Here is a 26,699-nt window from a genome sequence, read left to right as displayed (position 1 = left end):
TCAGCAGGACTGCCAGGCAACTAGTATTGCTTATAAGGAAATAAATATGGCAGCCTCCATGTCCACGCCTCACTCATTTTTGGAGTAGGATTTTCTGCCTCTTACAGTCCCTTTTTCATATCACCATACGAAAAGATCCGTGGGTAGTCCTCTTCCATGGTAAAATTGATGGCCTCATGACTAACCAAAATAAGCTTGCTTCCTTCCTCTTCTTATCTGCTAAAATGACAGTGGCTAAGAACTGGAAGAAAATCCCCTCAAACTTTTCAGAGGTCAAAGCACATATGTCAGAACTCATGGTCAATGAAAAACTAACAAGTGTCCTACGTAACACGCACAATAAATTTCTTCGTATATGGGAACCCTGGATCGATCTTGAGTACCCAAATACAAACGCCAACCTGTTTACAACATATTGAGCTCCTCTGGACTCCCTTGGACTCCACTCCTTTTCCTCTCTTTTTTTCTCCTCTTTCCTCCCTGTTCTCTATTCACACTTTCTTACTTTTCTCCTTTCTTTGTTGGTCCCATGGTCAGGGGATGGGGAATACGGAGGGAATATACCCGTGAAACGCGTTGCGGTTTTGTTCATGGAGTATGTGAATAAATTGTCTTATCTTAAGCGACAGCATCAAGTCTATTTCTGAGTGGCCGGTCCACCGCCGCCACCCAAAAATGTTAAACATTTTAGCATATTTTATCCTTTTGGCGCCTCTGTACATCTACCTGTTCTCTATCCACACTTTCTTACTTTTCTCCTTTCTTTGTTGGTCCCATGGTCAGGGGATGGGGAATACGGAGGGTGAGTGGGCAGTTCAGCCCTTCTCCCCCTCTTTTCTAGCCCTGTCAGTAAATACTATCTCCCAGTTCTGGTCACTGTAGAGCTTCTAAGGACCATGTTTTATGTTCTGTGTTTACTGTTCAAAGTTAAGATTGTACTCATTGTATGTTCAGGTTTGACCTTTCTGGTACACGATGCCTCCGGCTGCCAGAACACTCTCAAACCAAAATTTGTTCCAACTGTACCACATATGTACAACTGTTCAATTTGTTTTTTGTTTTTTTATTCTTTTCTTTTACTGTTGTATTACTATAAAATCAATAAAAATATTGAAACCAAATATGGCAGCCTCCATATACCTCTCACTACAGTTGTCTTTTAAAAGTGACAACCCATGTTTAGACTGGGCAAACACTAGGGCAAGTAGCGCTGAAGTTGCAATGACTTTCTATATGGACGAAGAAGATTCCGCAGTTCTCCATTTATTCCCATTTTTCTTTTTGCATCTGCTTTGTGTTAAACAAAAACCTGACTGTTTACGCACATGATACTTAATTACGACATGTGTCATGTTATACTGTAGTATATCAATAAAAAAATGTAACAAAAAAAAAACCTGACTGCATGCATATACCTCCCACATGCCTAATATACAGATTTAGAAGCAAGTATGGTTTAGGTCACCCAGTGAGAAAGCACATAGGAAAATTATGTGATTGAGTGGACAGCATCCTCTCAAACTTCTAGGTTTCAAATAGGTTGAAGTAATAATACGCCCACACTATTTTACCAATTAGAATGCTTCAAGTTGTAGATGTTGCTGTGATTGGAGAACTAGTCACCCAAACCATACCAGCTCCCAGTTTTAGTGCTTGTCAAGTTTAGGGGACCCAGCAGGAAACCTCATAGGGAACAGTTCTTCAATCACAGCAACTAGTCTCTACGGCACGAAGCTGTTAGGCCCCCTAAACCCTAGGTTGTCAACATGTGGTACACATGTGGGGGGTACTCAGGCTTGATATATTTAACCAAGAATAACAAATTTAGAGTTTTAGAAAATGATACATCTTATTTAAAACACCACATCTTAGGCCCCGTTCACACTTGCGGTTCGAGTCCGCAAGTGTCCGGGGGTCCGGGTCAAGGGGCCGCAAAGAGACCGTACGGGTCTCTGCGGTGGCCACAAGGCGGCACAAGTTGCGGATCCGGAATGTATCAGTTCCGGCTACAATAAAGTAGCCGGAACTAGATACATTGCAGTGCCAGAAAGGCACTGCAAGCATGGGGGATACCGGCGTGTAGTCCGGGCCCCCCAAGTGGCATAGGACCGGTGCTGGAAGCATCCAGTCCTATTGCCAGTGTGATAAGAAACATCCGTTTCTCATTATAAATAGGAGACACCGAGAGCCCAATATAGTGTAGTATGTGTTGGAAACCGTGGATAAATGTAAGTGTGAGATGAATATACTCACAAACATGGGTTACCTCTTAGGCAACCACTGTAGATGCAGGTGAGGAGATTAGACCTGTCCTCACTCAGGATTAAGATGTCGCTCTCTGTAGATCAGGAAAGTAGGGGTAGGTCACCCCTCCACCAGGGGTGGACACAGTATTATCGTAAGAGAAACAGAGGCGCCAGCAGGATAAAAGGTAATAAAAATTTTAAAATTTGCTGGGAGGCAGTGGTGGACTTACCTCCGGAAAGCAGACTCAAAATACTGTCTGAATTAAACAAATAAATGTATTATTGGTACCCCAGAGGTGCCATTCGTGCTACTGACGAGCTACTGTTTGTCCCCTATCTTATTGCCTGATGAAGCGGGCTGTGCCTGCGAAACGCGTTGCATCTTTTGGGGTACCAATAATAAATTTATTTGTTTAATTCAGACAGTATTTTGAGTCTGCTTTCTGGAGGTAAGTCCACCACTGCCTCCCAGCAAATTTTAAAATGTTTATTACTTTTTATCCTGCTGGCGCCTCTGTTTCTCTTACGATAAAATCCGTTTCTCATTGCACAGCATGGCCGCATGCGAAGGGTCAGGATCCGGCCCGGGACCGCAGCCACACCGGGACGGACGGAAAAATAGCGCATGTTGGAAAAATAGCCGGATCGTCCCGGATCGGGACGGCGCACGAGTGTGAATGGATACATTGATTAACAATGTATCCATTCACCATCCGCTGTGTACGGAGCATTCCGGGTCCGGGGAAGCCGGACCTGGACCGCTAATGTGAACCGGGCCTTATTTAATTAGTGTTTAGCTAATTAAAAGCAATAGTAAATGCTTGGAAATTGTTTAGAACCAATTATCATGTACTAGGAATAAATATATATTTGTCAAGAGATACTTGTGGTTATGCTTACTATGCCAGAGGGTACTTGGCGATTAAAGGGTTTTAAAAGGGGTACATAAGATACCAATAAAATGTTGAGAAACGCTGCCCTAAACTACTAGACTAGTGCCTAGCTTTTGCTGCAATTCACATGCCCCCCCAATAAAATGGAAACCGCAATTACAGTGCGTGAGCAAAAATTTGGGAGTATAACACACAACACCCTAAAGAACACGTGCATGTTAAAAAAAAAAAAAAGTTTCAGTGTTTAGAGTCCTTACACACAAGATGCATGTCCAAATCCCAAAGTAACCGCCTGCCGGACTCATGCAGCAGCCCAGCACCGGTGGAGTAACAGTGTACAGAGGACACCACACCAATCACATGATCTGGAGTTCCCCTTTAGCATGGGAAGTCTCACACTCAGTGTATGATGTGGTAAATATAAAGCAACTGTCATTGTTACACTGACTTCTCGCACTATACATACTTGCCATCTTTTACATGCTGTCTACACTCTCCTCATCACACTCAGCTGAAAACCACCCTGCACTCCTGCAGTTCCACACATGCCCTCTTTCAACATGGACGCTAGAAGTTCGTGACCTCTTGTTGCTGCGCCTGACGTCATTTCCGCAATGTGTTTCATGGGGACGGCTACTTCCGGTGTTGCCTGGCAACGGTAGAAATCTTCTTGGACCGCTGAGACGCAGTAGAATAACGATATCCTTACTTATGTATCGGGGGAGCAGTGCGTGTGACACCCAGGTGTGTTCTGTGCCTACAGCATAGCGGGAGAGGGGGGAGTTTATATAGGAACAGTTATTCTATAATGTAACGTATGATGTAATCTTCCCCTTTTTATTAATATATCCTTCATAATATAATATATTGGAGTTTAAGGCAGTGCAGACTCTATATTATATTCGTACATTCTGTCTAGAAAATGTAATAGGGTCCATTGTATCACAGTGCATGAAGTGAAGCATTGGGTACCATAGCTCCCAACTGTTCCTCTTTTGGAGGGACAGTCCCTCTTTGGGAGCCCTATTCCTCTCTCCTCCTTATTTGTCCCTCTTTCTATGTAAATATATATACATATATCTATTTCTCTGCAAAAAAATGTGTTTGATTGACTCTAAACTTTATTCCCATCCTTTCAATTGATTTTATTATTACTAATCTTAATATGAAGAAAAATGACCCAGGATAGAAAGGACCAGTGTGGTTTGAATTATAAAACAACATATTTTCCTTATGAAATCTTCATGGTATGCGTGACTATGGCTGTGACGGGTAAGGCAGGGGCGTGACTTAAAGGACCAGGATCACAAATCATTTCATTTTTTTATTACCCAACAGTAGATATATCAAGTATATAGAAGCCTTACTGTGTCTTTTTTTTTTCCTTTTGTCATTTTTTGTTTAATTTTCCATATATCAATGGTACTGTGCAACACCGCACACCATCAGAGGAGGAGCTGCGGCGATAGAGGGCAGAGGGCACACATCATACACCGCACACCATCAGAGGCAGAGCCGCGGCGAATGGATGGAGAGGGAGAGCGGTTCATTGCGCAACAGAGTCTGCGCTGACAGCTGCCTTCCTCAAAGCCTGCGGGATGCCTGAGTACAGGGGGTCCTTCTAAGATAACTGCACATGATAGGGGAAAGACGGGCAGCAGGGGAACGTGCATTGTACAGTTTTAGCAGTTAGGGAAAGCAGGGAAACCATCTGTTTTTTTTTTTGTTTGTTTTTTTTTTCAATACCTGACAAGGCTTTCCCAGCTATGACATTTTAGTTACAAATGTCCGTCAGCGTTAGTTCAGGGACTGATGCACACAGGCTACATTGATATATGGAAAATTAAAGGGCCATGACAAAAAAAAAAGACACAGTAAGGCTTCTATATACTTGATATATCTACTGTGGGGTTATTTAAAAATGAAATGATTTGCGATAATGGTCCTTTAAGTGACCCTCTTTCTCATCTCAAAAAGTTGGGAGGTATGGGGTACCCAAAAGATGTGTGGACCTATATAGCTTTTTCTTACTTTGGACAAATAGGTCATCAGTAATAGGTATTTGCATACTACCTGGCCAAATCTGCTTTTCTTTTAGAGGCCATCCAAACCCCATTTTACTTATTATACACACGCTCGATCACCATAGCTAGAAAACGACTGTGTGTGCCAAAGGAAGGCAGAGCACAATTTAGTTCAAAGACCACTTGATAGGCAGCCTAGAGGGCCAATCAGAGTGTGGGGATCACTTCCTTTACAGTGATTGGACCTGAAGGGGCTCAGGGCAGGAGGAAGGGAGCACTCCTGATTTGCAGGGAGGCAGCCTAAGTTACTAGCGCCTGCTATGCTGCACTACCCGCAGCATAGCGTGCGCTCCTGTGATGCATTACATTGTAAGCACCCCTCGGAAATAGCGCGAGTAACAGGAGGTTACGCACAATATTTTCTTTAGTGAATCAACCCCAGTGAGTTCTGCTGACTGAGGTAAAAAGCAGTGCACTCATCTCAAACGAGATAACTCTATTGAAGCTGCTATGAATACTGTGTTGACCTTACATGGAATTTATGATGGATGAAGAAACTTTTGCATTTGTTGCACTTATATACATAGTCGGTTAGTAAATACAGTATTTTTCAGACCATAAGACGCTCCGGACCAGAAGACACACCTAGGTTTAGAGCACAAAAACACAGGGAAAAAAAGTAAAAACCTGGTGCGTCCATGGTGCTGGGGCGTCTTGTGTAGCGTCACCCTCCCCTTCCCTAAGCTGTCTCTATCTCCTAATCTACACTGCCCAGCTGAAGTAACCCTTGCAGCCCCACCAGCTAAAGCAACCCACACCACTAACCTCACATTCACTGCATCCGCAGCCCATTTGAGCCTCACTAGTAGTGCCAATCACTGCACCTGCAACCCATCCACCATTACCACCAGCCCTACATCTGTCAGTCTCCTCTACCCATACACTATTATCCCCTATACACCAGCATTCCACCCACCTACCTGGTACCCACCACTAACCAGAATCCCAAACATCCTCTCCTCCACTCACTTCCTGGTCATTTTTCTACAAAGCAGCACCTCCCTCCCCACCATACTTTTTGATTCCCACACCCAGAGGCCCCCCCACATATGCCACTAACTCTATTCTGACACAATGCCTCACACCTCCAATCACCCCAGGCTACACACAAACACACTTTAGACCACAACACCTTACCCCCCCCCCCCCCCCCCCATAGAGAGAGCAAAAGCCTATCCGGCTACTCAGCTGCCTGAAAGTGGTGGTGGTGAGTTGCCATGGTTTCTGTCCCTGCGGGTCCCACCTTCCAGCGGTCACATTTTGTTATACTCCAGCTTTCCGCACAGCCATACACCAGTAGCCGCTCTAACTGTGCTGGCTGCAATCTCCTCACCTCTCCCGGTCTCTGCTCCATGTCCGGCTGTCTCAGCTGCCTGTAAGTGGCGGTGGTGAGCTGCCATGGTTACTGTCCCTGCGGGTCCCTCCTTCCAGCGGCCACACATTGTTACACTACATCTCTCTCCGCAGCCATACACTAGAAGCCGCTTTTAGTGTGCTGGCTGTGATCTCCTCGTCGTTCCGGGACGCTGCTCCACGTGCTGCATTGAGAAGTTGTCTGGCTGACATCGTTGCAAGCTGGGTAGTAAGGCATCCCGCTACATTGAAAAGTTGTCTGGCTGACATCGCTGCACACTGGGTAGTAAGGCATCCCGACATCGCTGCACACTGGGTAGTAAGGCATCCAGATATCGCCGCACGCTGGGTAGTAAGCCATCCCGACATCGCTGCACACTGGGCACGTTAGGTAGTATTGCATCTCGACACAGCTGCATGCTGGAAATCCCCGCTGTCTCTGACATCCCCGCTGGTGCCCTGGATGTTGCACACTCTCAAATGGCTGACGTCACGGCTGCCACACTATCGCAGGAAACTGAATGAAGTGATTCTGGGCTGGATTGTTTCCAAATTCTTTCTGTGCCAGTGCAAGCCAGGACTGGAGCGGCACCTTCTGCGGGACTCCCGGATTATGTGTGTGTGCAGGGGGGGACACCTGGCACTGCACATTCGGACCATAAGACGCACTTTTGGGGGAGAAAAAGTGCGTCTTATGGTCTGAAAAATACGGTAGATTCTCCCATCTATTGTAGCCTGGCAGAAGATTCTAAAGGCTGGTACACATGCTAGAGTGTTCTTGTATGAGGCAGCTGTTTGAGGCCATCTCTGCTGAGAATCTAGTGTGCATAGTACAGCTGCCCCAATGTATCACAGAGAGATCTGAAGTACCAGATTACCTTGGCCAAGTTCATTATTCCTCTCCTTACCCCTCCTGCTGCAAGCCACTGTGGTCTGCACCACACCATTATTCCTCCTCCCCATTCCATAGCCTTGCAACACATCTGTATGGCACTCAGCCCCAAACTGTCGCCAAAGTGATTGAGTCCCAATATCTGTGGGTGGCAATTTTTGTGTGTGTGTACACCTTAAAGGGAACCTTAACTCTAGCTCCCTGCAGCCATCCTATGCCCTCGCATTCACTCATGGCTCCTCCGATCCATCGCTGCCAGCTAGTTTCGTTTTTGCCAACTCAGTCAGCAGGCCGCCATGTGTACCTTTGCACGCATTCCTGCTGGTGCAGGAAGTTATCACTGACATTAATGCATACATTTTTATGTGTTACTGGTGCAACGCATACATTTTTATGCATTGCACCTGCAACACGTAAAAATGTACTTTTTAATGTCCGTGATAGCTTCCTGCACCAGCAGGAATGCGTGCAAAGGTACACTTGGCAGTCCGCCGACTCCGAGTCGGCAAAAACGAAACTAGTTGGCGGCAGGGGACCGGAGGAGCCATGAGTGACTGCGAGGGCACAGGATGGCTGCAGGGGGCTGGTAGATGCCCCAGGTAAGTGAAACTCATTTTTTTTTTTTAGTGAAGGTTCCCTTTAAAGTGTACCTGGAGTGACATATGACAAGATGTGATAAAAATATACAGATATGGAACTAGCCCTACGAAAAAATAATCAGAAGTCCTTTTCTGGTTTTCAGTGCAGCAAGAGTAAAAAACAACCCTTGAGTCTATGTAAAAGAGCTTACTTGAGGTTGTAGAGCAGCTTGTTCAATTCAGTTCAGTTTACTGAAAAGTAAATAGAAGCTAAAAGCCTGCTATCTGTTAGGGCTGAAGGGAGATACTAAGGGTTTACTACAGGAAAGTTCAAAGGGTCATTACTTCTCTATCTTTTTCAGCTTAAAGAGAACCCGAGGTGGGGTTCTGACAATGCTATCTGCACACAGAGGCTGGGTCTGCTTATATTGCCCAGCCTCTGTCGCTATCTCAATCTCCCCTAAGTTCCCCCTGCGCTCTGCTGTCCCCCATAAATCACAGTTGCGCTGTCGACACGCAGCGTGTCGCAGCGAGCTGTGCTTACCTATGTAGTGTAACTCGCCGTTCCCCCCCGGGACCGGAGCTATGCAGGAGGTGGGGGAGCGGCGAGAGTGACAGCTGCAGATGTAAACACAGCCCGCTGCGTGTCGACAGCGCTGCTGTGATTTATGGGGGCAGAGCGCAGGGGGAACTGTATAGCAACAGAGGCTGGGCAGTATAGGCAGACCCAGCCTCTGTGTGCAGATAGCATTGTCAGAACCCCACCTCGGGTTCTCTTTAAAAGGCAGAGTGTGGATTCTAAACAGCAACTGTGACAGTCTGATGCAATCTTGAAAATAAAGCTATAATACTGAAAAATATCAGACTTTTTTTTTTGTTCATCATACTAATGTTCTCATGAGTTTATTTTCACTTCAGGTTCACTTTAAAAGTCTAACAAAATACCAGAAGTCATCTGTAATTTGTTTGTTTAATGTTCAGTATTTATACACTGCTTTATAGAGTATATTTATTAAGTCACATTACCCACCTCCCCTCTGAAGAGCTCACAATCTCGTTCATCTATGAGTCGTATCAACTAGCTTTTGTAATTGTAACACACATCTGTTTCCATCAGGATTCAGTCTTGTGCAGCAAAGCCGTCTCGTGTATAAGGGCAGCATGTTCATGAAGCGTCAGTGTATCTCCCCTGACATACTCTGTGTCCTTTCCTCACAGTGATGGCGGAGGTCCACATTATAGGGCAGATCATCGGAGCCAGAGGCTTCCCACAGCACAGCCTGTTCTGCAAGTGGGGCGTACACACAGGTACACATCTGATTCTTCATTTTGTATGGTGGACACCTATTCATTTTGCAATTTGTGTAAATCCCTGTAACTTTTTATTTGTGATTGTTTTTATATCTCTTTTATGGGAATTTTATACTAACACCTTTGTCAATTGGCTAATTTTGATGGATTGATATATACATGTGTTTTGTAGTGTGTTTTTTTTAGTACATTTGATTGTACTGAATTGGCCATACATTGTATACTTATACTGACGCATTTGCTGGGACCTGAGGACCGAGTTTACTATATCCGGAGGTTTACTATAACGAGATTCTACTGTATTTCAGTGGCCCGGTTCACAGTGGCGTTTGCGTTCCCTGTGACAGCAGGAACACAACACAACGGATCGGGGCATTGGCATTGCATACTGTGCTCATGTTGTGTCAGGCACAGTGAAGCATACAGCCAATAAGAGAGTATGTTTCACTTTTACCATTTTGCGTTTACTGGTAATGCGTTGCCATAACGCATCCAGTTATAACGCAAAGCAACCGCCGTACTGTGAACGTCGCATTGCAGTGCGGAAAGCGGACGTTTCACCACACCAGTGTGAGATTACAGTCATTTTATAAAAAATGTTAAATCATTGCAGATACTTATTCTAAAGGTGGCTAAAGATTTGATTTTACAGCATTCGATTTTACAGCAATTCGATGAAAAAATAAGTTGTACAGAAAAATCTAAAGTTTTCAGTTTTTATGAATAGTACAATTAGCGCTAGGTGATATAGTTGGTAAGCTGCACGTTATATGAGGGAATCCCTTCAACCCCCAAAAAACAATGAATAGACTATAAATTCAGTAATAACATGCGCTAAAAAATAGAAGTACTTCACTATTTATTCAATTGTTTAAAATCATAAAATACACAGCATCAGTATCAAATAACCCCCCATACATAGCTCTACTGAATGTAAATATGGGATGAATGCAGTACAAGAGCGTGGGAGGGGAGGGTTTGTGAGGTGTGGTTTTTGTCTCAACTGCAGGAGAACGAGTAATCCAGGGAGGATAGTGGAGGTTAAGGCACTAGATTCAACGATTTATAAGATTAAAGATTCTATCACATGCACAACTAGTGGTGTGATTTATTGCATTCAATGTCCCTGTCAAAAAAGATACGTGGGGAGGACAAAAAGGTCCCTACAGAGGAGGATTGGGGAACATTTTAATAATATAGAAAAGAAAAATGAGGGACACCCGCTGTCTAAGCACTATAAAGAGAAACACAGAGGCCTTTTAAAGGGGACTATTTTTTATGGTTTGGAAATTGTCCATCCAGCCAGAAGGGGTGGTGACTATATAGGCAAGATGTCACAAAAAGAGTCTAAGTGGATTTATCAGTTGGACACATTGGTACCTAAAGGCCTTAATAGTGAAATGGAGTTTTTTGCTTTTTTTAAGTAATCTTAAAAGAATTAATTTTAATAATAAATTTTCTATGTGGGGTGGGTGATTGATGTGGTGAGGATGTATTTTGTTTGATGAACGGGGTAAGAGGGATACGCTGTGCATTATATTCATCAGTGTCAAAATTGAAGGAATATTGGAGCATGGTGCTTTAAGAGAAAGGATCTAATTATGTATTTGCATAGGGGTGGAGTGTAATGATGGAGCAAAATGGCGACCCTGGACTATAAATATAAGAGAACTGACTGGCCCCCTGTGCATCACTAATTCCTCCTGATGAGGGCCAACGTATTGGCTGAAACGCGTAGAGGTTGTTTTTTGCTATACAATATCTGCTAAGAAGCTCTGGACTGAGGTGGCTGTGTGAGCGCGCAACAGCCACTTGTAAACAAAGACCCAGTAGCTGTGTGGTGACGTCACCCAAACTGAGACGCTAGCCGGATCAGCTGATCATCTGAGCGGAAGTGCGGCGAGCGAGGTCTGAGTCTGGCAGACTGAACCTGCGTATGCCGCCGGAAGAGGCCGGAGAAGCTGAGAGAGGCAGCGAGCAGATTGCTGTGGGAGCATGTGAGGAGGTCAGAGCGGGGAGTCCTGCTATACGAGTATATCGCGGTGAGAAGCGGCTATTAATCCCCCACCCTAAGGGATACGTGAGTCTAATTGACGGAACTGTAACTAATTAAGAACATTGGCAACAGTGTGAATCTTACTGTAAAAAGATCTCTAAGGAAATTGCTCTGATTGGATCAAGGGACGGAAGCCCTGTAAAGGAACATTAGTTCTTACTGGTGATTTTAGAGAAATCTATGACACTGGTGAAATAGGATTGGATAGGATTGAATAGAGGGGCCCTCTATGGTGTATGTGAGTGGCTGAATGAAAGTAGAGCTATGTATGGTGGGTTATTTGATACTGATGCTGTGTATTTTATGATTTTAAACAATTGAATAAATAGTGAAGTACTTCTATTTTTTAGCGCATGTTATTACTGAATTTATAGTTTTCAGTTTTTATGTTAACAAGAAATCTGATAAAATTTCTTATTTTTATCAATACAAGTCGATCAAGAGTGGCTGCTCAGGCACTGCATAACTGCAGTGTCCTACAGCAATGGCAGGTCTTTTCAGCTCAAACAGTGTATCAATTGTGGCACGAAGGGTGTTCTTAATTTAATTGTGATTTCTGTCGCAAACAATATGTGGGCTGCACTACTAGGCCCTTGCAAGCTAGAATTGCAGAGCACTATTGCGGTGCGACTAACCCGTTATGCAGAGACTTGTCCAATGTGGCTAAACACTTTCATTCATGCCATAATGGAGATGTGACAGACTTTATTTATCAAGGTTTGGAAAGAGTCCTCCTCATCTCCAGAGGAGGCGACTTTCAGAGTAGACTGTTGCAGCGGGAGGTGCAGTGGATTTTTAATATGGGGGCAAGAGAACCTATGGGTCTAAACTATAGATGGGATGTCAAGTCTCCAGGTCTCTCACAATCTCCTGTGGCAGTCTTGGTATGTGGTCCTGATTTGGAGCATTTGTACATGTGGGGGTTTGGTGACACTGGCCTTGTATGGCTAAACAGGGCTGTGGAGTCGGGACAAAAATCTTCCGACTCCTCAGTTTATGAAATCACGACTCCAACTCCGACTCTGGGTACCCAAAATGGCTTCGACTCCGACTCCTTAGCCCAATACTTAACAGGGCTGTGTATTTTGTACAAAAATCATCCGACTCCGACTCCTCAGTTTATGAAATCAACGACTCCAACTCCGGGTGCCCGAAATTGCCCCGACTCCTCGACTCCGACTCCACAGCCCTGTGGCTAAATACATTTTCTTAGGGCTGGTTCACACGGACGCTTGGCAGGCATTTACCGCCGATGCACCAGACTTTTTTGACGTTTGCGCGAATGTGGCGTTCTGGCGTTTGTGCAAATACGGCATTCCGACCCAAGACGCTACATTTGTGCATCGGGGGTCGATTAACGACCGCGTCTGGTGTCCCTCTGTGGGGATGCAAGACGCCGATTACGATGGGAAGCCGCCGAGGTGCCCAAGCGCGAGGTCGCCGAGACGCCGTTGAACGAGATGCCGCTGAAGGCAGGGCGGGTGTCTCTGTGGGCCAGCCACTACATTCTTAGGATTCATGCTCTCTCCCTTTTGTTGTTATCCTGTTATATTTTACATACTATACATAATGTTATGTTATTCGCATGTTATTCTATGATATGATGATGAACTGCCATCTGCCAAATAATATCATCATTCTGTACATTTGAATCCTTTTTGTATACATTTTTGTAATTTTTATATGATCGTATGTTTTTATGTATGGTGGCATATTATTGTATTGCACCAGCATCTCCCATGTATGTGTTCCTTTAAGAGCTACACCACACCTATTTCAGGTGTGCTGGGGGAGGGCGATGTTTCTTGTCAACATATAAAGATTTTTGTACAAAGTTGTCACTTTAGCTACGACTAAGGACCCAGGAGGGTCAGAAACGCATCAGCTCTTATGCTGACTTGTACTACTGTTGTACCTTTTAATGATGATCAAATAAAGATATGGATTTTTAATACGATAAAGGAGTGCGGACAACTTTGCTTCATACAGCCTTCTGTAGATCTGTAGTTCATTAGAGTGAATAGGTAGGGGATATTTTTTTTCTTGGGTTCTGTTTTCTGATTTCTCTTTTAATCATCATTCAGGTGGAGCCTGGAAGTTGTTGTCTGGGGTGGTAGAAGGTCAGACGCAGGTGGACAATCCTCAGAATGAAGAAATGGCCTTTTGGTCACACCCGATCGATATACATTTTGCAACAAAAGGGTTACAAGGTATGAGCAGACAAGTAGTACTGTAGCTATTTGCCATTCTTCATCTGCTTTCTTTTTCTGCCGCTACATATTAGAAGGGCCAAATTCCATACCTTATAGCTCTACTTTGTCTATATCGCACTGCAGTGGGAGGAACAAAATGACCAGTTTTGCATGTGCCACCCTGTAGTGGGAGGGACAAACGCTCTGTCTGCCACCCTGCAGTAGGAGGGGAAGACTCGAACGGGTGATATATTAAAGGAGAATTGCTATGAAGGGTATACAGTAGAGTCTCGGTTATCCAGCACGAGTGAGGATTGCCTGATGATGGATATGTGTAGGTTAAGGCGCGTAGACACACCGGACTTTTTCACACTACGGGTAATCAAACCAGCCAGCGAGGCGGTCGTTCTGACGACAGTTGCACGTGAGTACAAGCTGTCGTCAGACTGATAAGATTTTGACTGATCCGCTTGGATTTATTTTTGCCTGGACTACCACCCTCCTCCTACCTAACAGTAATCCCTCTCCTCCCCGAAACCACCCTTTATACTCAAATATGGGGCCCTCAGTTCCAGAGGTGGTATCACCACCCCTCTGTACAATTACACTTCTTCTCACCAAACCTCCCTCCATAGACTAAGGTCCAGTGCACACCAAAAACCTCTAGCAGATCTGCAAACCGCTAGAGGTTTTTGAAGCAGATTTCAGAGCGATTCTAGGCATGTTTAGAGAGGTTTTCTTAACATGCCTAGCGTTTTTTGGAGCGTTTTTGTGTAGCAGATGTCAAATATTGTTACAGTAAAGCTGTTACTGAACAGCTTCTGTAATAAAAGCACCTTGAAAACCGCTTTGATCTAGCGTTTTTTAGAGAGGTTTTCCACTTTCGTATACTTTAGTATTAAGGCAGAAACGCGTCAGAAATCTCAAAAATGCTGCAGCCCCCGAGTTTGCGTTTGTGGAAAAAACGAACCGCTCTGGTGTGCACCATTCACTTTCATTAGCCAAGTGGTTTTCCCCCTGCAAGTGTTTTAAAAAACACTCCAGAACCGCTCTGGTGTGCACCAGCCCTAAAGGTTTAGGGGCTGGGACTCACTCTGTTGGTGCAATCAGGTGTCAGTCTTTAAGATCACTGGTTCACTGAAAAATAGCAAAGGACAAAAAGAGAGCACTCACAGTATGCACTATTGGCTGCTGGTTATAAGAACAGGCCTCACTTGGTTGTATGTGGCTGCACTGTGAGGAAAGCAGCCTGTAGCCCTTGCATCCCACTTGCAGCCAGCCCTGGGATCTGAGGTTGCAATGGGGTCTCCTGCAGGCAAGGCAGACCAGTATTAATCAGCTGATCCCACAAGTCTCCGTTGGCGGTCTCTGTCATTGAGAATCCATGCAGCAACAACCAGGTGAGACCTGTCCTTATGGCCAGCGGCCATCAATAGTGCATACTGAGAGCGCTCTTTTTTTTTTTTGTCCCTTGCCACCCTCCGTATACTAACATTGTGACATTAGAGCATATATGTCAAACTTCGGCCCGCTGGCCAAATCTGTCCCTCAAAGCCAATAAATTTGGCCCTCAAGAGGTTTCCTCACTTTACATTGTTTGGCCCTCTCTAGACCTCCAGGAATGCTATATTGGAGGTGAAGCTCTAGATCACCAGGGAATCCATACAGGGGAGGGAGAGAGAAAGCACCAGACACCAGGGAACTGTATAGGGGAGGAAGGAGGACCACTAGACACCAGGGAACTGCATAGGGGTTGGGGGCATTAGACACCAGGGAACTCTATAGGGGAAGTTGGTGGCCAGTAGACAATGAGGTTGTCCCGCGACTTGGTCCTAGTGTTTAATGTTGGCCCACTTTGTATTTGAGTTTGACACCCCTGCATTAGAAGGAGGAGTAATGGCAGTTTGGCACCAACCCCTCCAGCAAACCCCGGGACTGCATCTTCAAATTTCCCAAATTGCATCCCACAAGACCGCACCCCAGCTGCATTCCCTGCTAGCTCAACAGCCACAGGAGCTCAATAGCCCCCCACCGGATTGAAAAGCAGGAGGATGATATTAACTTTGACAGCCATACCCCTGTTCCTCTAGTCAGGTTAAGAGGCATGACTTGAGTGAGTCAGGTTAAGAGGCATGACTTGAGTGTGTGCCACATAACCTTCCAGAAGGCATTTCTGGAGGCCAGGCCGCTTCAATAAAGCAACGGGTCTTCATGGAAAACATCTCAGGAATAGGCCTGAAGATGCTTTGTGATGTCGTTGCTGGATTTTCTGCAATAATTGAATAGTATTGAGTTCTTTTTTGTGGAGAGGGGGGTTCTTTCTACTCAACAGGGAAAGGAACCCTAAGGCAATAGTCATAGCAGGAAAAAATCCTGGTCATTTGCTTTGATATCTTGTGACTCCCTTCTGTATTTTTTATCCTGCACTGAGCAGGGCGGACTTAGCATTCTATAGTGGTGTCACCCTGCAGCAAGGGAACAAGTCTGCATCATACGACTTCTTTATGAATTGAGAAGAGCTTCATGCTCAGCTCCCTTCTGTTTCTTCATGTAGTGCAAGGGATAGTTATGTGTTTTTTAGCTTCCTCCTGCATCACCCTGCAATGGTACATGGCTGTATATTAAAAATAATTCTGATCCTGATCATTCCTTTTCCTCAGGCTGGCCTAAGCTCCATCTCCAGGTCTGGCACCAGGACTCCTTTGGAAGGAATGAGCTTTATGGTTATGGTTTCCTTCATATCCCGTCTAGCCCCGGAACCCACTCACTAATGGCCTCCACATGGCGACCTATGGGCACCTGGCAGGAGCAGATCTCTCAGATGTTTGTAGGTGGAGGACCTCAGCTTAAATCCCCAAGCCTCATCTATGGAGGTGCAGACCGCTACCGCCTGCAGACTACCGCCATGGGGCAGGTTCAGCTGGAACTCACTGTCATACTCAGGAACTTTGAGCGGTACGGCATAGAATGCTAGCGGTTGATTAACATGGCTATGAGTGCACTGGTGCTATGATGGAGATGGAGTGGTTGATTTACAAAGACAGGTGCTTAGAAAAGTGGAGGAAATGTGGACCAGTTATGCATACCAATCAGGATTCTTGTCTGCTGAAGGGCCCATTCACACTTGGGCGCTTTTTACTAGCAATTCGTGCTTTGCTGATCACTGTGGATGTGCACAAGCACTGCACAAGTGATCCCATGGGATTACTCTCACTGCAGTGATTGCGGTGCATTTGCGATTATCACTGATCACATTTTCCCGGCGATTGCGTCGCAATTCTCACTCACTAGAATGAGAATTGCAAAACGCAATCGCTGACAAAAGTGGTTAATATAATTATTTATATAGCACTTTACAGAATACATAGTCTTGTCACTAACTGTCCCTCAGAGGAGCTCACAATCTAATCCCTACCATAGTCATATGTCTATGTATATATCGTGTAGTGCATGTATCATAGTCTAGGGCCAATTTAGGGGAATCCAAATAACTTATCTGTATGTTTTTGGAATGTGAGAAGAAACCAGAGTGCCTGGAGGAAACCCACGTTCACACGGGGGGAACATACAAGCTCCTTGCAGATGTTGACCTGGCTGGGGTACGAACCAGGGACCTAGCGCTGCAAGGCGAGAGCGCTAACCGCTACGCCACCGTGCTGCCCGGCAGTGATGCAAAATCACAGTCGCTAGGTGATTGCAATCGAGGTTTGTGTTTACAAGTGTGAATGGGGCCCTAGCAGTAAAGACCCAGTTGGTCGCTGTTGGCCAGTTGCTTCACTTTTGCTCCAGTCTCAACTCTCTTGGCGAATCAGCCCTCTCTTCTTTCCAAAGAGCACAGAGCCGCAGTGTACAGAGCAACGCTTACAATCAGGCACCTTCTGTTTACATAATATGTAATCCATACACCTGATAAGTCCTTCAGAGCACCAAGCTTATGGTGACCACTATGATTCCACAATTTTTTATCTGTTGCATTTTATATTCAATTGTTTTTGGTTAATAATTTAAATATTTTTGTATAATAAAATGTATTTTGCGAAAAATCAAAAAAATTTTGTTTTTGCACTATTTCGATTCAAAACATACAAATATCTTCATTTATACAGTATTAACCTCCCCGGAGTTCTATTAAGATCGCCAGGGCGGCTGCGGGAGGGTTTTTTTTTTATAAAAAAAAAATCTATTTCATGCAGCCAACTGAAAGTTGGCTGCATGAAAGCCCACTAGAGGGCGCTCCTGCCGCATATTTCTGATCGCCGGACAAGCAGGGCCGCGATGAGCGGCCCTCCTTGTTTTGTTTTCTCGTCGCCATAGCGACGAGCGGAGTGACGTCATCTGACGTCAGCCGCCTCCGATCCAGCCCTTAGCACTGGCCGGAACTGATTGGTCCGGCTGCGCAGGGCTCGGGGCGGCTGGGGGGACCCTCTTTTGCCGCTGCTCGCGGCGGATCGCCGCAGAGCGGCTTCGATCAGTCAGCACACGCGGCTGGCAAAGTGCCGGCTGCGTGTGCTGCTTTTTATTTGGCGAAAATTGGCCCAGCAGGGCCTGAGCGGCACCCTCCGGCGGTAATGGACGAGCTGAGCTCGTCCATACCGCTCAGGAGGTTAAAGAACATCCAAGGTGAAAATAAACTGATGAGAAAAACAACTGTATCTGTCCTCCTTCTCCTAAAAATTACTTTTCTAGATATCCCACAATTTTATTTTATATTTAAATCTAGTTTTTAAGTTTTTACTGTTTCATTGTACCTGCTTAATGACACCTTCATTGAAGTATGCCAGAGCTCAAATTTATGACTTATTAAACCTTTTTTTAGTTCCTGCTCTCAGAAGCCATTTACTGACAAGAAAGTGTTTTATGGGTGTAATTACTTATCAGTGAGGGTTTTGCTATAGTCTGACCCAGTCCCACCTACACAGAAACTGTCAATTGCATACCTGATATTAAGCTCTTTCAGGCAGAGAAAGAAAAAAGTAACACAGCATAGTTATTTGTGTGCTTGGCACTGTACATACACGTCTATCTCATCATGTCATATGTCACCTCGTCTGTCCTTTAAGGCTGATTTAGCGAATGCATTTGCAGTGCAGGGCTAAGCTGTGCAGCACAAGAAAAGGAAATCTCTAGGTTTCTGTATGGGTCAGTTAACTTCTTCCCAACCGCCTCAAGCCGACGGGCAGTGGGAAAGTGGTGCCCCCAGGACTCCCTCCCTCACTTGACTCATCAGGGGTCTGATGAGTCAAGTGACGAAACTAGTAGGGCGGTGCCTACGAAGCAAGGAAGACGCTACATGTGGTTTTTATATGCGCATTGTATCCGTAGTATTGTAAGTGCACTACTTTTAATCTTTTTATGAATAAACGGAATTATGCTATGTCGTGGTGTTTCTGAGTCTTAGGCCAAGTGGTTCTGGCAACTTAAAGAACATCGGTTGGTGTAAAACGCTGTTGTTTGCTGGTCCCCTTCTGGTCAGCCCATGACATCCGGTGAGAGGCTTGTGCTATTGTTTGGTGGAGGTTACACCGGGTGCAGCTGGCTGGTATTGTGGGATACACTGGTGGCGACAGCCTGAATGTAATGTCTATACAGTATTGCGCTATCTGTCTGCATCCATCTTTTTTGCATGTGTGGAGGAGTAAAGAAATCGGGAGAACAGCGACAAGTCCTGCATATACTGGCTGGGCCACATACATGATATAGCAAGGAAATGAACAGCGCTACTTAAAAACAGGCAAGTGCCTACCTGCAAAAGAGTGCAAGCCCCACTTGTGGGGTCGAATACACACCGAGCATACGCATGACCTGTCTACCACTGGAGGAGGATGTTAGTTTCCTGTAACAGCTTGCATGCAACCTATTAAGTACTCGTCCCTCCCACTGCGAAGAAGTCGATCCTCCATGGGAGGGGCCTAACACTAACTAAATCCTAACCTATGTATATGCATAGCCTGGGTGCGGCTAATCAAATAAAATTGAAAATTGCGCAAAAGGTGGATCAGCGCAACACCAGGCCGCCTCCGAATGGCCTCCAATCAGAGGTGCGCTGAGACCCGTCCCCCCCCCCTGGGCTATGCATATACATAGGTTAGGATTTAGTTAGTGTTAGGCCCCTCCCATGGAGGATCGACTTCTTCGCAGTGGGAGGGACGAGTACTTAATAGGTTGCATGCAAGCTGTTACAGGAAACTAACATCCTCCTCCAGTGGTCCTCCTCCATCCCACTGGTCCAGTGCTCCAGGATCATAACAACCTTGTGAAAGCCTCGCGCAGGCATAGTAGCAGCTTTCTTTTGGCACAAATAGCCAAGCCCGACTGCATCCACTCTACTGCGCAGACACCGCTCGCCTGCACAGTAGAGCAGATCTGATCAAGCCACACAACTCCCAGCCGTGAGCGCGCGAACAAGGACGTGCGTTGCTGGGCAGCGCCTGCGCAGTCAGCCGCAACCAGCCCGACCAGGAAGTAAGTTTGGGGGGTTGCTAGGCAGTACCTGAGGGGGGCGGAGGAGAACCCACATTGGGGTCAACTCATAAAAGGCTTTGCGGTAAAAAAATCTTGTCGGGAAAATACCGCATTTGGTATTTTAGACTTCTGTGTGCTAAATCATAAAAATCTTCACAGGCGAAGTAGAAATGCGGTGTTTTACCGAACTAAAGTGTCGGTAACATGAGAAGAGTAGCTGGCTGGGTTGATACATTTGCTGTTCTCCGTGCAGAGACAGCATTACATTAAAAGAGGCATCCCCAACTTCCCTTTAGATGTGCATTTTTTGTTATACTGCCTCTGCTTGCCCTGAATCTGTCTTTAGTCTTTCTAAACAATCTATTTAATTGCCACAGCTTAGAAGAACTTTTACACATGCAGGCTATCTGATGTGAAATATTACATCTGAAAACAGGTACCCAAGAGGTTAAAAACCAGGGTTGTGGAGTCGTTACAAAAATCTTCCGACTCCAACGCCGACTCCTCAGTTTATGAAACCATTGCCCCGACTCCTCGACTCCAACTCCGACTCCACAGCCCTGTTAAAAACACAGCCTAGGGTATTCAGAGGAAGCCTTGTTTGTTCTGCTCTCGCTGCTGCTGCCTGGGAGATCTGTCACCATTAACATTGCTCTTATCGCTCTCTTATCACCTTTTCCATGCAGGTGGTATTCTCCGTGCCATTACCGCCTGCTCTAATCTTTATGAATTGACATTTACTGACATGTGTTGAGGTATTTACCGCACAGGTCGGTAATTTACCGCACTGCTCGGGAATTTTCAGCTTATCATGCGATAACTGCTTTTATGAATTGACATTTTGCTAAGTGCTCTGTAAAGTCAGCTGTTTTCAGCATTACCGCATGCGGTAATGCTTTATGAATCGACCCCTATGTATGCCTGCTCCCCCTGTTTTTAATTTCATTTTGAGCTAAGGTATCCTTTAAGGTGGCCATATTTCTAGTGATTTTGTGGGTCAATCAACCATTCAATTCCATCACTTAATCGAATCGGATGAAAATCTATGCCACAACATGTCCACCCCCGATTGATGATTTGAATGATTTCAGGCCCAATTTGGTTGAATGCCTTTGATCGGACATGCTGGAAAATCTTGGTCAAAAGTGCTCGATCGAGTACATGGTGGTAATAGCTATTGATACTGTGACAACCGACATGTGGCGAACCCCCAGCCGCTGTCCCCCCAAGTGTTAAATGTGTTGCACACAACAGTCTGCTGGCATATGGACAGGCAACCGATCGGATTCGATCTGTCTCCTGGTCAATCTGCCCAGACATGGTATATGGGCATCTTTAACCACTTATTCTACCAGTACAGTATATCTATGTCATCTGTGGGCTCATCCAAGCCACAACCACGTCGATATACGTTGTGTACTGGTGGCATCCCTGTGCACGATCGGGCGCGCGCCTGTGCACGCCCCCTGCACTTTAAGCTGCATTACTAATTGGCCTAAGGGGAAATAAGTTCCTTTAACCAATTCGCTCCCCCCACGCGTATTCATCTCACCCCCTCCTGGCAGAGATCTGTAAAAAAAAAAAAAAAAGCATGTCCAGCAAGCCTGGCTCACCTTTTCTTTATCCAGCGATGATCCTGCAGCGGCAGCCTCTATATTCAGTTTCACAGCCACCTCCATACTGCCCCGCACACGAGTCCCGGCTTGATGATGTCATCAAGCCGGGACTCGTGTACGGGGCAGTACGGAGGTGGCTGTGAAGCTGAATACAGAGGCTGCCGCTGCAGGATCATCGCTGGATAAAGGAAAGGTGAGCCAGGCTTGCTGGACATGCTTTTTTTTTTTTTTTTTTACAGATCTCTGCATGGAGTGGGGGGGGGGGGGGGGGCTTCTAATGTATAGTCCTGGGGGGGATCCTAATTATGGGGGCACATATGGCTAGCCATACACCAGGGGGACCAGAAAAGTTAGCTCTCTCAGGGGCATATCTGGCTATCTATACTGGGAGAGCCTAATACCAGGGGACACATCTGACTATACTAGGGGGGGCGGACATTGAGGGACACATCTGGCTATACTGGGGGGTTGATACTGGGGACACATCTGGCTATCTACCTTGGGGGGCGCTAATACTGGTGACATGTTTTTATATACGGTAGCACTTTTTAGTTTTAAACTTTTCTTTTTTCCTACTAAAATGCGTAGAAAACAACATTTTTCATGGGACAAAATACCCCCCAATGAAAGTCTAATTTGTCCTGAAAAAAACGATATCTAGATCATTTAGGTGTCATGAGTGAGGATAAAGTTATGGCCGATTAAATAGGGACATAGCTAAAACGTCAAAACCGCTCTGGTCCATAAGGGAAAAACAAGGTCTGGATGCGAAGTGGTTAATATCTGGCAAAGTTAGGTCTCCCTATTTCCTGTGCAGTTGCAGTTTGGACAGAGCAATCCATGGTCTCCTCCCCAGTATTACGTGAAAGCTGCATAGAGCCTTTGGAGATCTTAATGCGTAACAGAAATGCTATATTCCCCATGGTATAAAGTAATTTTCCAAAACCTATTATTTTTTATAAAAGCATTGGCCTGTCATATTAAATGCAAGTGTGTTCGGTCCACAGATCTGCCTGATGGAATGTATTACAGGCTTGAGCACAGTATGTGCGGTGCTGTCAGCTTTGACACACTGCACCTGGTGTGCGATCTGCATGGTAATATGAAAGTCCATACATCTCATATTAGTGTGCGCACCTCTGCTGTGCGTTGCTGTGCAATGTGTTATCGCACAGCAGGGAACTTTTTTTATACATAACACTCCAGTTTCCTGGTCTATTGTATTGTGGCCACAAATGCACAAATTACAATGCGTATGAATGCACATAGTTCGGTTTGGCAAAAGCACCCAAAGATGTGTTGTAAAGTGTACAGAAGCCCTAACTGTTACCCTGGCTAAAGCGATATTGAAGCGACTGTCAAAATAAAAAAGTCAGAAGTTTTGAATCAGGATGATACCATTTATTGGCTAACTTGAATAAAAAGTAAGCTTTCGGCTAATGAGCCTTCTTCAGACTTTGTTCTTGAATGTCACATACTCACCTATGGAGAAGGAAGCCTGTGATCTCACAGAGCTTTCCTCTCTCCGTGTTGTCCTTCCAATGCTTCCCTCCTTTGAAATGCTGCTGCTTCGGGAGCCCTCGCAAGGCTTTTAAAGCCCTCTTTGCCCGAAAGCTTCCAAAGATGGGGACACGGGTGCTTCCAAAGATCCCCAAAGGCATATTTGACCAGGTGGTCGAATAACTTCAACAGGGGTGACAGCACTGGAACAAGGACAACGAGAGAGGACTGGGAAGCCTTCCCTCTCCACAGGTGAGTATCTTGACCTTTTTTTGACAGTTGCTTTAGTGTTACTTTATAGTGGACCTGAACTCAGAACTTCTTCTCTGCTCTAAAAAAATAAGCAACAGCGTAATAAACTTTACAGGAAAACCTTTCCTTGTTACAGCTTATAGTTCTCCTTCAGAGATGCTGCAGTGTAGTTACTTCCTGGTTTGCTGGGAGCACAGAAAGGGTTAACCTCCTGTATTTACATAGCAGCTCTCAGCTCAGCAGAGTCGACAGACAGCTCAAATTACACTAGCTCATTACTTGCTGAGAAGGAAGAATTAGGCTGTTCTCTATAAAGGCACACAGGGTGGATTTCTCTGTCTTCTCCTTCTCTCTTGCGCAAGAGTTTAGGTCTGTTTTAAGAGCATGCCATTGGTTATTTTATTGGACAATATAAAGGAACTACAATTTATTTGCAGAAGAATAGCTGTATATGAAAGCTCCGGGAGAAGTCTGATCCTTTTCCTACATAGGCATACACAAAGGATGGTTATAACAATATGGAGCAATACTAGCAGACTAATAACAGTATCTGCATTGTTTTAGTGTTTCATTGAAGTTTCAGTGAAATACAGTCAAAGCACAAAAATGGAATGAAATAGCAATATATTTCTAACTATGCAAAGCAATCCTAACATTTCAAATGCGATTTTCAAAGTGTTGTTGCTATTGAGAACATAAGTAAACATTCAGGTCGCATTCAGAGTGGGACGTTATGGTCGCATTAAAAAATGCTGCATTGTGGTAACTCACTGCTTGCAGTGTGTTACCTCTTAACGCAGACACTTTGCGACTTCAACGTCGAATTAAAACGCAACGCCCCACTGTGAATACAGCCTCAACTTGAAAAAAGTAAAGAGTATGTCATCTGTACACAGTGTGTGAGATATTTCCGTTTCCTATGGGAAGAGTGAGCAGACAGTTGGCTATTTGGGAAGGAGCTACAACTTTTTCACAAAATGTTTTAATGCAGAATTGACAATACTTTTGTTAAATGGCAATAAAAATGGTATTCATTATTTTATTTGCTTTATGGCTAGAGGATCAGCACAGCAGCCAGGAGATTTGCTAAGCAATGTGTAAGCAAGGAATGGAAGTAATGGCAACTTCCATAATCTTCTCCCTTCAAGTTTCCTTCAAACACATCCAGGGAAAGCATGATTTTACATGAACCAAAATGGATTGTTTTATGATTTATTTGTGATGGGTTTACCGTGAGTTTACTCTGCATTTCCGCTGACCTCAGTGCAGTCACAGAACCACTTCAAACACAGCAGAAAAGGACAGGGTGGTTGTAGAAAGTGTGAAAGAATACTAGCCAAAAGCAACGGCTAACGCATATTTACACAGCTTTAGAAGATCCTTTTCAACATTCAAACACTGCTCTCAAAATCTTTCCCAAATGCTTCAGAAAGCAGAAATGCCTTCCAGCACAAGACCTTATTTCACAAAGTGTGTGGTCATATCTCCAAGAATATTTTTTAGAGCAATTTGTGGAAAAGCACTATACAAAAAATAATCACATTTATAATCAATTCCCCCTCCAGAATCTAAGGATATAATACAACCAGTGGCGTAGCAATAAGGATTGCAGAGGTAGTGACCGCACCAGGGCCCCTGGACCACAGGAGCCCAGTAGTGGCCCTCCTTACACTGTTTTATTAGCTCTTTATTGGTGCTAAGCTTGTAATGATCACCTCTATATGTGCCTTGATTAGTTGTAACTATTAATAGACTATTTCCCTCCTAAGCCGACACCTCTCTAAAGTGTCGGCTGGTGCACACAGAGCGGTTCTAAAGCGTTTTTTAAAACGCAGGGGGAAAACCGCTTGGCTAATGAAAGAGAATGGGATGGTGCACACCACAGCGGGTCGTTTTTTCCACAAACGCAAACTCGGGGGCTGCTGCAGTTTTTAGATTTCTGAGGCGTTTCTGCCTTAGTGTTTAAAGAGACTCCGTATAAAAATTTTAGCAGTATTTCTCATATTCTACAAGTTCCTAAGGCTGTTCCATTGTGCTCTGACTTACTTTACTACTGGCAGCACTTTCTACTTGCACGGTCTTTGTAATAAATCAACTTATCTTTCCCCTGTTGGACTTGTTGGCTGTGTCTGGAAGGCTGCCAACTCTTCAGTAATGTGAACAAGTTAACTCCTTCCAAGCCCCTCCAGTGCTCCTGTGATTATTCCTCACAGACAATGTCCCTGCTCTCACTGTGAGGTTGTCTGCTATCTGTGAGGATGATAAACACAGACTGATAAGCTGAACAAAGAATAGCTGGCTGATGAGGAAGCTGCCTGTCAGGCTGACATAAGTGCAGACCCGAGACTACAGGCTCTAAAGACACAGCTTGTCATGCTTTATTGACAGAGCTCTTTCAAAACTTGCACATAACCTCTGGAGACTGACTTCAATGTGTAACCCACTGAATTCTGTGTACTCACTGTGTATTAACTGAGTTCACTGCTCTGCTGATGTACTTCCTGTTTTGGTGACCATCTTTTCTGTTTACAAAACAGTTTATAAAACAGTTTTTTTACCCTCTTTATTGCAGCGGAGAGCAGAAAAAATAATACAGAGGGGGCTAGGAGATGACCCCAAACAGGCAGGGATGTTTGTTTATACTTCATTTTGTGAATACAGATTCTCTTTAAGTATAGGAAAGTGGAAAACGGCTCTAAAAAACGCTAGATCAGAGCGGTTTTCCAATCGTTTTTGTTACAGAAGCTGTTCAGTAACAGCTGTAATGTAACAATATATGAAATCTGCTACACAAAAATGCTCCAAAAAAACGCGAGGTATGTTTAGAAAACCTCTCTAAACATGCCTAGAATCACTCTGAAAATCTGCTTCAAAAACCTCTAGCGTTTTGCAGATCTGCTAGAGGTTTTTGGTGTGCCCTGGGCCTAACACTGTAGAGTCCTTGGCAGTTGTTGATGCTCCATATCGCTTGCTATGTATAGAGCGCTTAGGGGCCCAATGTAAAACTCGCTGCGGAGCCCAGCGCTCCTAAGCTATGCTACTGAATACAACAGTGACAAAACAGAGGATTTCCTATAAATTGACACCAGACCAGAGGTACGGTAATTCATAAGTAAAAAAATATCTTTATTAACAATTGCAAAACATATACTGTAAGAAGAAAAGTATGCAGCCGGCACCATCCAATAGTATTAAATGCTCTTTTATTGATAGTTCATAGCTCAGGAACCATGGATGGTTCCTGAGCTATGAACTATCAATAAA

At 44.8% G+C, this 26,699-nt stretch overlaps 2 protein-coding genes across 10 annotated transcripts in view; one reads left to right on the top strand and one right to left on the bottom strand.

Annotated features, from left to right (window-relative positions):
- Window positions 1-25,931, bottom strand: part of TMEM91 (transmembrane protein 91) — a 510,612-nt gene extending 484,681 nt beyond the window's left edge. For 7 of the 9 annotated variants that reach the window (XM_068250624.1, XM_068250623.1, XM_068250638.1 and 4 more), the window contains exon 1: window positions 3,606-3,729. The gene's annotated coding sequence lies outside the window, so the exon portion shown is untranslated. Of the gene's footprint in view, window positions 1-3,605; window positions 3,730-25,897 lie in introns of those variants that run through there. The other 2 variants (XM_068250637.1, XM_068250630.1) reach the window with 2 other exon arrangements.
- B9D2 (B9 domain containing 2) lies at window positions 3,773-17,657 on the top strand. Its single transcript, XM_068250640.1, has 4 exons — window positions 3,773-3,883; window positions 9,265-9,354; window positions 13,498-13,623; window positions 16,266-17,657. Exons 2-4 carry the CDS (start codon window positions 9,267-9,269, stop codon window positions 16,577-16,579), a joined length of 528 nt encoding a protein of 175 aa, XP_068106741.1. The 5' UTR covers window positions 3,773-3,883; window positions 9,265-9,266; the 3' UTR covers window positions 16,580-17,657.
- Window positions 25,932-26,699: the final 768 nt, after the last annotated feature.

Source organism: Hyperolius riggenbachi, chromosome 8 (genome assembly GCF_040937935.1).
Source record: "Hyperolius riggenbachi isolate aHypRig1 chromosome 8, aHypRig1.pri, whole genome shotgun sequence".
NCBI lineage: Eukaryota > Metazoa > Chordata > Amphibia > Anura > Hyperoliidae > Hyperolius > Hyperolius riggenbachi.
The sequence above is the reverse complement of the archived record's forward strand: the minus strand, read 5'-3'. Positions and strand labels throughout refer to the sequence as shown.